We start from the raw sequence: 11,337 nt of genomic DNA on the forward strand, positions 1-11,337 counted from the left end.
TTTTTTTTTTTTTTTTTTTTTTTTTTGGTACTGGGAATTAAACTCAGGACCTTGCACTTGCTAGACAGGTGAGATGCCGCTGAGCTACATTTCTGACTCTTGGTTTAGTTTTGAATAAGAAGGAATCTAAGGGGCTGGGGATTTAGCTCAGTGATTCCCATGCCTGCCTCACAGGCACAAGGTCCTGAGTTGCAATACCTGGTACCAAAAAAAAAAAACGGAGGAGGAGGAATCTAAGAATAGGATGTGAAGCTATTAAAGCCTCCATAATATTTGAATATACTATCATTTTTCCAGATATTTCTTTTAATCCTAATACAAATTAGAAGTGTATATTTTAAGCCAGCTATTTCATGTATACTCTGCATACATAGTGAGAATTCATCCATATGTAGTCTGAACTGATACAATTTATAATTTACTGATTTTCATAATTGTCAATTTTATAATGTTAATTCATTTTAAAGTAAAAGTTAAAGATGCACTTTCAAATAAAATTGACATTAAAAACTAGACATTAAGGCTGGGGATTTGGCTCATTGGTTCCAATGCCTGCCTTGCCAAGCACAATGGCCTGAGTTCCATCCCTGGCATTCCCACCCCCTAAAAAAAACAACTAGACATCACAGCTAGATAGTTTAAACAGAAATACAAACATATATACATAAATCTTTTAAACATGCTTAGGATCAATTTGTCTTTGTTTATGGTGATTGTTAGTCTTCCATGTATTGTGCCATCATTGCATATTAATTTAAGATTATAGATTAGTGGCTTTATCTCATTTGTTAATTTCATGTTGTGATTGTTGATTGTAAGCATTTAAGTAATGATTTACCACATAGTCTTTCAGTATTGTGTTGAACCACTAATCTTTTTTTTTTAAAGTTTGATAATAGCATTCTTATCTGGGAAAAAACAATATATGCATGTCTGAAATGTATAAAACATGCTGAATTAGTTCTCTAAATATTTTTTCAATTGAGTAGGTTGTCAGTGAGAAAAGAGTCTCATAAGCACATGCTCATTATTATATTTTAAAATATAATAATGAGTTACTTTGAATTAATGACATCATTTGAAGGCTTTAAAAATCATAATGTGTGTTTGCATGATTTTAGAAAGTTTCTTAAAAAAAGGATAAACTTAAAACTACATTGATAATGGAGCATACAACTCAGGTGATTTCGTACATTTGTACCTTGTGGTGTTTTTTTCCAGTCTGCATTGGATTGGTGGCCTAAGATTGATGCTGTATATTGTCACTCAGTTGAACTTCGAAATATGTTTGGTGAAACACTTCATAAAGCAGTGCAGAGTTGTGGAGCACATCCAGCAATACGAATGGCACCGGTAAGAAATCATAGGAGTTCTGTATTCTAACAGATTACATATCTTAATATGACACTTAGGAGACCAATATAAATAGATAATTACAGGGTTGTATAAGTAATTTTTTTGTATATATGCATAGCAAGAATATTGTACTTTTTATTGTGTCTTTAGTGTCTCATTTGTAGTGCTTTATTTTAGAGAATTGAATGAGTCTTTTCCTGTAAAGTTGTGTATGTTGTATATTGCAGTAATACCAAGTACTAGTTAGTGATAATGTTTTTTTTCCACTGTTTGACTTAGTTGAACTTTTCTTAGAGAAACTTCCTCACAAAATATTGTTAAAATCTTAATGAATGTGACCTTTTCTCCTGTTTCCAGTTTCTTTTTCCTTTCTTTCTTTTGAACCAAAGTATTTTTGTTAACTTCTCATCTTTTGAGGATAAGTAAGGAAAGTAGACTCCTGGGTTAGAGTGAATGTTCCTCATTTGATGTTCTTTTAGTATTACATATGAGAAATTACAAATTGAATTAAAATTTTTATTTAAAATAAAATTTCATATTTTATTAAATATGCTTTAAGCATTTACAAATCATAGGCACTCTGATATTGTGGTTTGAAGATATTTAAACAGTACAGACTTCCAAATAGATATTCTTTTTTTTTTTTCTTTTTTTTTTTGGTACCAGGGATTGAACTCAGGTCCTTACGCTTGCAAGGCAGGCCACCAAACCGCTGAGCTAAATCCCTGGCCCACCAAATAGGTATTCTATCAGATTATTAACAGTAAGATTTAAAAACTCATAAAATCAGTGAAAGCAGACAATTATAGGATTGTGTAAGTCATTTTTTGGTATTTGTGTATAGCAAAAGTGTTGTACATAGCAACTCTTGGCATTGATTGGTGGTGCTTTGTCTTCTGCTTATTTTCTATTTTTATTGGCTGCTGTCGCTCACATGATCAGATGCCAACCAGTCACTGTTTTGCATGGCAGTGGGCTTCTGTGGCTGTAAGTATGATCTATTGTAACTACCTCAGAAAAGTCCTTGCTTTCTTTGACTTTTCTGTGTATAGTTACCATTTTAGTGACATCATGTCATTTCAAATAAAAATGTGGCATGTCTTCACCTACTGGTTTTATCTAGTAAATCAGCCATTTCACACATGTAATTTAAATAGCTTCCTCTCTGGCATGCCCTCACAGTCAATAAAATGTTTATTTTATACATTTATGGTTCACTCTTATCCAGTTGTCAGTAATAGTTTCTGAGGATTACTTGTCTTAGATGTTCAAGTGGGAAGTTTTCTATACCATGTGTTTTGACATTATTTAGCCTAAAAAATGATAGCCAAAAGGCATGGTAATGAAATTTTGTCACGTAAATTTTAACATGCAATTTAATTTTTTTTTAATTTATTAATTTTATTGAGTTTATTGGTACATTTTAGGGATACAGTACAGTTACATTCATTGTTGAGATCATGTACCTCTACATGGCAAGTCTTGATTCTCATTTTTTCCCCTTACCTCTGCCCTCCCTTCACCCCCTCCTCCCCTCCCCATCTACAAACACTTTATTTTCATCTTTTCATTCTCTCACATTGCAATTTAATTTTTTAAAAGGTTTGACTTTTTGTAAAGCCAATTAGTTAATTTTTTTTAAGGTAGAAAAGAATTCAACACAGACAAGTTAATCAGAGGTAAACAATAACTATTATTTAACTAGACATCTTTATTTATTTTATTTTTTGTGGTACTAGGGATTGAACTTAGGACCTTGTCCTTGCCAGGCAGGCTCTGTGCCCCCTGAACTAAATCCCAGGCCACTAGATACCAGTTTTAAAAAATTTGGCAATTACTTGAAATAATTTGGGGGTGGGGGCTCTTGAGGATTGAATGTAGGACCTTGTGCATGTTAAGAATGTGTTATTTTACTGAGATACATCTCTTACTCTAAATAAATTGTTTTTAAAAATAACTTATTGACCAATTTATTTGTTCTAGATTTTTTTTTTTTTTTTTTTTGGTACCAGGCATTGAACTCAGGTCCTTGATCTTGTGAGACAGGCAGTGGAACCACTGAGCTAAATCCCCAGCTCTTTTTTGGGGAGTGGTGGTGGTGGTGGTACCAGGGATAAAACTCTCAGGACCTTGTGCTTGCAAAAGCAGGTGCAGCACCACTGAACTAAATCCCCACCTGCATGTTCTAGTTGTTTTGTTTTTTTTAATCATAACTGTGACTTTTTATATTTCTAGTCTCTTCTGGTAGAGATTTAATGGCCCCTGCTTCCTATTTCACTTTAATATCCAGTTTACTAACTGCCTGTATAATTTAAATTTCTTTGCATGCATACTGAAATAAAATGAAACTAAATGATTTATTTGGATGGAATTTGATTGGTAATACAAAGACATTCTCTATATTTAGAAAGTATTTTACTTCTTAGCTCCAGTTGTTAGTTGACACTAGTGATCTTTTTCTTTCATTTTCTTTTTTTAAAATAAACGTAACTAGAAGGATTTCATCTTTTGGTCCAAGAACACCTACAAGAGTGTAGTTATTATTCCTAATTAATTTTCAAAAATATTAATATGTCTTTAGTTTTTAAAATCATTTTTAAGCTTTTATATTTGTGAATTTAGATTTGTTTGAAAATTTGAAAGTACATGTATATACATAATGGCTAAGGAACAATTTTCTGATATTTTCACCAGAGAAAATAGCAAATGTAATGTAATTTTTTAGAATACAATGTGAGTTAATAGCCAGACAACAAATACCTCAGTGTATTGACCTCTTTCACCAGCTGCCAGGCACAGTGCTAATGCCAGGAAAGCATAATGAATTGACCACGATGCTTTGCCTCATACATTCTGAGAAGAAATCTTGTAGCTTTTTTTTGTTTGAAAACTAAGAAAAAACTCACCAAGGTAGGCCTAGAAACACAAGCAAAGATATATAAGAAATGTTTTAGACATATTGCGTAATAACATCAGTGTTTCTCAACCTTGGCCTTACTGACATTTCAGACTGAATAACTTTCTCTGTTGTAGGGAGCTGCCCTGTGCCCTGTGGTATGTTTACCTGTCTGGCCTCTATGCACTATATGGCGATAGCACCTATCCTTTGATGTCCTCCTAGTCATGAAATCTAGAATGTCTTCAGATATCTTCTGGAAATCAGAATCCTCTCAAGATTAGAATCACTGTATATTATATTGTAATATATATTGTCCATTATTTGCATTGTCTCAAATGATTTGGGACTCTGATAAACCTGAGCCTTTAGCTTGCTGCAGAAATAGTAGTCAAAGGAGTGCAAGCTATGAAAAAGTAATATCTATGTTTCAAAGCATTGCAGGTACCTTGTATTCTGTAGACAGGTTATTTGGTAGAAAGAGCTAGTTACTTGAGGGCCGGGGATTTAGCTTGGTGCTGTGCCTGCCTCCCAAGTACAAGGTCCTGAGTTTGATCCCCAGTACCAAAACAAAACAAAACAAAACAAAAAACCCAACTAATTACTTGAAAATTTTTTTCTTCAACAAAATAGAATCGTGTTTCTGTATCATGAGTCCCCTTTATTTTGGAGCTCTATCCAGTACTTCTGATTCTTCCACAAGGCAGTAGTGCAGATGTTTGAATAAAGTTATCATGTACTCCTAATGTTTTTTTTTTTAATTTTTATATAATTTTAGCAATCGAAGGAATTTTATTTTTATTCTTTGTATGTGTACATGTGTGCTTGTACATGTTTATTTTGTTTGTTTTGTTTTTATAGTAAAGGGAACTAAGGCCTAAATCTTGTTAAGTGAATTAAAAATAGTCACATAGTAAATGACCAACATGAAGTAGTTCAGGTCTCTTCACATTCAATGCAGTGTCTTTATCAGGTTCTTCAGTTGTCTTCCCTCACTAGCGTGTTAGCTTGAGGAAAATAGGAGCTTTGTCTGGCTTGTTCAACATGTCCTCCCTAGTGTCTGACACAGGATCTGACACATACAGAGCATGTAATACATGCTGGCTGGCTGGCTGGATGAATTTATTTGACCTGGTTTAAAAAAAACCTCTATCTGATTTACTTTTCTTTTAGCAAAACCAAACTAATAATGTTATTAAAAATTAAGATGACATATTGAGCACCTCACTTTAGTGTTCTAGATATAATAATTGATGAAAGCTATTACCTGTTGTCTCTAGAAACTATATTTATGATCATAAAGTCTTCAGATAGTATTATGGTCTTCTTTTGAGCTTCTATTTATTTAAACTCTAGCTTTTTCATATGAACATTGAACCGTAGCCCCCCCCCCTTTGTACTTGGTGTGATTTTTACACTTGATTTTAGCCAAAAGGCTGAAAAGTTATGGTGTGTTTGTTTAGGAACTTTTATCTCAGTGCTAAATACATTTTAAAACTAAGAGCTCTACTTTCATGAAATTCAAGCCTGCCAATAATATGTGTTCAGTAATTTTCACAAATATGTGTAAGTTCTGAACTTTTTTTTTTATCTTTAAGAGGATCGTGGCTCAGTAAATGCTGCTTACATGCCTGTAAGTTGGTGATGTAGTCTTAAGTTAATAATGAATGGTTTGGGCCCTTAGTAGCTCTGAATCGTCTGGTTCATGAATTTCTTCTCAGGCATAGCTGCCTCACTCCTTTGGCCAGAGCACATGTACCAGCTTGGGTTCTTACACCTCTGCGATATTGTTAATTATTTTTCTTATATTTTATTTTTGGTAGCAACTTGTTCTTGCTTTATATAACCCAATTAAAAAGTATTTGAGGGGCTGGGGATTTAGCTTAGTGGTGCCACTGCCTGCCTCGAAAGCACGAGGACCAGAGTTCAATCCCCAGTACCAAAAAAAAACTATTTGAATTGAATAAATTCACTGAAATTTCTCAGGTCTTAATATTTCATATTTTAGGTAGCCTTACTGGAACAAAATTTATATGCTGATTCCTGAGATTAAGAGATAATATAATTAAAAGAACATTTACTTTTTGGGAAATGTTTTCTAAATAAGAGATAAGTCTTTTAACTGCTAATTGTTCTCTGATCCAGTGTTCCTGTACAGGCAGGAGCAGTTTTGTGATACTACTACTTCATTATATCATAGTAAATAATTTCTTCAGTGAAAGTTTCATATTGATCTCAGTTGAAACACTTCAAATTAGAATGAAAGCAATATGCAGTTTAATGGAAACAGAACCAGAATATATTGAATTCATTTAGTAGACATTCAGCTTGGCAGTTATAAAAGCAAACAGTAATTTGTAGGTTTTGATACTGTAGTTCTATAATGATGTTTTTGAGCATAAACATGTTAAATAGCTGTTCTACCTAAAGGACCAAAATTTTTCATTGTTTTGTTTTGTTTGGTTTGGTTTAGTTTGGTTTGGTTTGGTTTGGTTTTTGAGACAGATTCTTGCTATGCAGTTCAGTCTGCCCTTGAACTCATTATTTAGCTAGGCTAGCCTTGAACTCGTGGCCATCCTGCCTCAGCCTCCTGCTTCACTGTTCTTGGGCATAATAAGATATGCATTTTTCACACTTAAACATTTAGAGTAATTTCTTTGCATTGTAGATAATCATCTACACTTGTTAACTTGGAAAGAAGAGCCTGTTTATTTGAACGTTTTTATTATGATTAGATAGATACTGCATATTCTGCTACCTATATATTTGCATATATGTTCACTTAAAGGCATCCATGTCAAAAGTAAATATTTTTTGTAATCATTTGAAGGAAAAAAGGAAATATCTTATAGAGGGAAAGGTGATGTTGAACCCAGAATATAATCATTAGAGTGTTTAATTGCATCGTATCTGTAATTAAGTATTTTAGTTCACCATAGTGTCTCTGTAATTAAAACACATTTTCCATGATTTAATCTTTCTCAGAGTTCTTTCTGGTTTTTTTTGCTTCTTTGGTTTTTTGTTTGTTTGTTTGTTTGTTTGAGATAGGGTCTTGCTTTGTAGTTCAGGCTGGCCCTCAACTCATTATGTAGCACAGGCTGGCCTTGAACTTGTGGCAATCCTCCTGTATCTGCCTCCAGAGTGCTGGGATTGCAGGTGTGCGCAACCACACCTGGCTAGTTCTTTCTGTTTTATGAATGTCCTTCAGGCAAAATGTTACATGTTTTGTGGCTTGAGAGAGATGGAATGACATCAAAGGAAAAAGAAAAATTTATAAATAAGCTATAAAATAGAGATTACTTATGTAGCACATTTCATCAGTTCTAAAAAGTACTTACTCTTTTCACTGAAATTTCTCTGAAATTAGAGGTGTCTTACTTTGTCTAGTGTCTTATACTCAACAGTGGCTTTTTATTTTTGCTTTGGTACAGTAGATAATGATGCATCTTAGAATTGATAATGTAGTGTCTACAAAATATTTGTACATGTGTGTTTGGACGGTTTATTAAACAAGTTGTCCAGTGTTTGTACTTGTGAAGGCTGTAGGCCCAATGTATTTTCCCTTACATTTTCATGTTGTGGAAAATTGTTTTTTACATAGGAGTTAATCTGATATTAAGTCTTTAGTGTTTTAAGAGATTTTCATTAAATCTTAGTAGATTGATTATATAACAGTATAAATGGTATTCAGACAAATTTTACTTTAAAAAACTTAGTAATATGCTCACTATTTAGTGTTTATACCAAGTGGTATAAAATGGCTTCATTTTTTTCTAAGTTTTTAAGAAAAAAAATTTAAAAAGTTATATAGCCATCATTCTGAATCTGATACTAGGTTTTTACAAGGTGATACCATATTTTTGTTTTTTTAGAGTCTTACATTTAAAGAAAAAGTAACAAGCCTTAAATTTAAAGAAAAACCTACAGACCTGGAGACAAGAAGCTATAAGTATCTTCTCTTATCCATGGTGAAACTGATTCATGCAGATCCAAAGCTCTTGCTTTGTGTGAGTATTTTTATGAAATGCTTTGAAATTATTACAACACTTTATCTGGTTTGATTGCAATGTCAAGATCTTTAATATAGTTGTTACTCAAAGATTTCCTGTTCCTTTCTGATCATACCTGAAACCTAAGACATTCCTAAGAAAATTAATTTATATATTTTTTCTTTTTATTGAGTTTATTGGTACATTCTAGGTATACAGTACAGTTACATTCATTACTGGGATCTTGTACCTTTACATGACAGGTCTTGGTTCTCATTTTTTCCCCTTGTCTCTGCCCTCCCTTCACCCCCTCCTACCCTCCCCATTTACAAACACTTTATTTCCATTTTTTCATTTTCTCATATTTTTTTATTTTCCCTTATTCCCTTTCCCCTACCCTTCCCACTTTCCCTACATCTTTAGCCCTTTTATCCCTATTTCATGTTGTTAATTATCTCATTAGAATCTTGTGTACTATAGTTTTTCACACCAGAGAAACTATTCAGTATTTACACATGTGTGACTTATTTCACTGAGGAGTATATCCTCAATATGTATCCATTTTCCTATGAATGACTCTAATTTCCCATTCTTTATGGCTGAGTAGTATTCCATTTTATAGAAAAACCACATCTTCTTTATCTGGTCTCCAGCTGATTGGCAAATGGGCTGTTTCCATGTTTTAACTATTACAAACTGTGCTGCTATAAACATAGGTGTGCATATGTCACTGTGATATGATTCTTTTCATTCTTTTAGAAAGATACCCAGCAGATTAATTTAAAGAGAATACTATTGCAATCAAGTCATGTTTCTTAACCTTTTTTCTTAATTCTCCTTATCATTAAACTAATTTTAGTGACATTGTCTGTCCTTACTGTGTTATCAGGTTATGGATTATTCAGCCATAATCCTGGGATTGGGGTAAGGGAGAGGGGACAGGTAATGAAGCAAGCGACCATAAATCAGTGCTTTCTCTGCAGCATCATTTTCTTTTTAATCTCTATTTGCTGTTGCCAAACGGTTTAGTTTTCCTGTCCCCTTTTATTCTTCTCATCATCCTTGTATTATCATTGGCTCTACCTACAAGTACTATATTGGAAGAAGGAAGTGGAAATGGGTGTGATTAGTGTTAAATTATTGTCATAACTCTGCTTTTACTGCCCTAGGTGATATTAGACTCCTGAGAACATCACTCTGGAATGCAGAGTAATTAGGAGCTAATGTAAATGAGCAATAGTTACTTGAAGTGATTAAAAGCATGGGCTCTAGAGACAGACTAATTACTAGCTAGATAATTTATTTAACCTCTTTATGCCTTAGATTTCTCATTGAAAATTATTGGGATAATAATAGTTCCTACCTCTGGGAAATCTTTGAGGAACAGTTTCTGGTACATAATAAGCACTAAATAAGTGTTAACTATTGTTACTATTAAGAAATAGCATTAATACTATTAATGCCGCAGTGTAATAATTCTGTGTTGTGAAGTTCATAGAATAAAACATATTAACTTTTGTCAAGTTTCTTCAGTCCCTGGAGAGTAGCATCAAGCAACTTTGATGGTGTGTTTTTACCAAGCACTGTAATGTAGAGGTTCATAATTAGATGTCTTTTGATTTAAAGAATTCTGTGAACCTCTTAATTAAATATATATGTGTGTGTGTGTGTGTGTGTGTGTGTGTGTGTGTGTGTGTAATTTTGAAGAGGCAAAACACACAACACATAACCTACAGAGAGAGAGAGAATGAAAATGAATGAGAAAGGGAATTTCCAAGAATTTATATACCAAAAAGGTAGCCTGTGATATTTTGAACTTTTTGAAAAGCCCATCCAAATTCTGAAGTCTAGTATAATCTGTAGTTAGATCTGTAGCTTGGAAAACTGTAAAATTTGTCAGACTCTGAGAGTAATAAAATGCCCCTTTTCCTGTTTCATTATTTGGCATAAGTTGTGGTGTTATTTCACCATGTATTTTCTGTAATATTAACATAACCCTTTTTACATGGTTATAATTGAAGTTCAAAGAATGCTGCACCAAAGTTACTGGTGTCTTTTAAGTTAAGTATATTATTGCTTGAAGAACAAGATTTTAAAGCAAAATTTGGTTTTCTATTTACCATAGAAATTATTTTCCTTTGCTGCCATCTAGTGGTATAATTTTCCTCAATGTAACCATGGGTATATAAAATAGATTCATTTTAAATATTATTTTGTATTTCACGTATCAAAATTCTAAATCTTAGTTAATAGGAGCAAAGTAAGGCTAATTATTAAGTGGTCTCAGTCATGGTATATTTAAAGTAGTATGATTTTATCTTTAAAGTTTTAACCATCTCTGTTCTAATCCATGTTACTCTCAATTTTTAAGGCCTTAATTGCTTAATCATTGTCATTTCTTGCATCCTCCTTAATCATTTCTCTGGACTGAAGTTATTCTGATCTCTTTAAGAAGCAAATCCTATCATACCCTCTGCCCATCTTAAAACATTTGGTTAAAATTGCTCTTGGGATAAAAACCAAATTCTAGGGGCCTGGGACTTAGCTCAGTGGCACCGTGCCTGCCTGACAAGTGCAAGGTCCTGAGTCTGATCCCTGATACTGGAAAAAATCCATCCATCCATACATACATATACACACAAGGTCGTGCAAACCTTTTACACTTCTCCCATATCTAGCACTACATTTTTCTCTTGTTTTATCTACTCTAATCATAATGACTCTTATTGCAGTCCTTCTTATATTCCCTTGTACTTCTTTTCCTTCTTCCTAGAACCTGCTTCTCTCACTTCTTAACATAGTAATTCCTACTAATCCTGTCACTAAGATGAAATCTTAGCATTGTTTTAAATTGCATTTCTGGGCCAGGGATTTAGCTCAGTGGTTCCACCGCCTGCCTTATAGGCACAAGGTCCCTAGCTCAATCCCTCGTACCAAAAAAAAAAAAAAAAAATTGCATTTCTGTAATGGCCAGAGATGTTGAATATTTTTTCATATATTTGTATTTCTTCTGCTGGGAAATGTCTGTTCATTTCTCTTGCCTATTTCTTTACTGGGTCTTTAATTTTAGGTGGTTTAGAGTTTTTTTTTTTTTTT

General features: G+C 33.2%; 1 protein-coding gene across 1 annotated transcript in view; it reads left to right on the top strand.

Moving 5' to 3' along the window:
- Positions 1 to 11,337, top strand: part of Nf1 (neurofibromin 1) — a 264,437-nt gene that overhangs the window by 97,185 nt on the left and 155,915 nt on the right. Inside the window, exons 15-16 of the mRNA XM_033762739.1 lie at positions 1,222 to 1,353; positions 8,125 to 8,259. Of these exons, the coding sequence (XP_033618630.1) occupies positions 1,222 to 1,353; positions 8,125 to 8,259 (267 nt within the window). The remainder of the gene's footprint in view (positions 1 to 1,221; positions 1,354 to 8,124; positions 8,260 to 11,337) is intronic.

Source organism: Fukomys damarensis, unplaced genomic scaffold (assembly GCF_012274545.1).
Source record: "Fukomys damarensis isolate Sample0158 unplaced genomic scaffold, DMR_v1.0_HiC HiC_scaffold_13, whole genome shotgun sequence".
Taxonomy (NCBI): domain Eukaryota; kingdom Metazoa; phylum Chordata; class Mammalia; order Rodentia; family Bathyergidae; genus Fukomys; species Fukomys damarensis.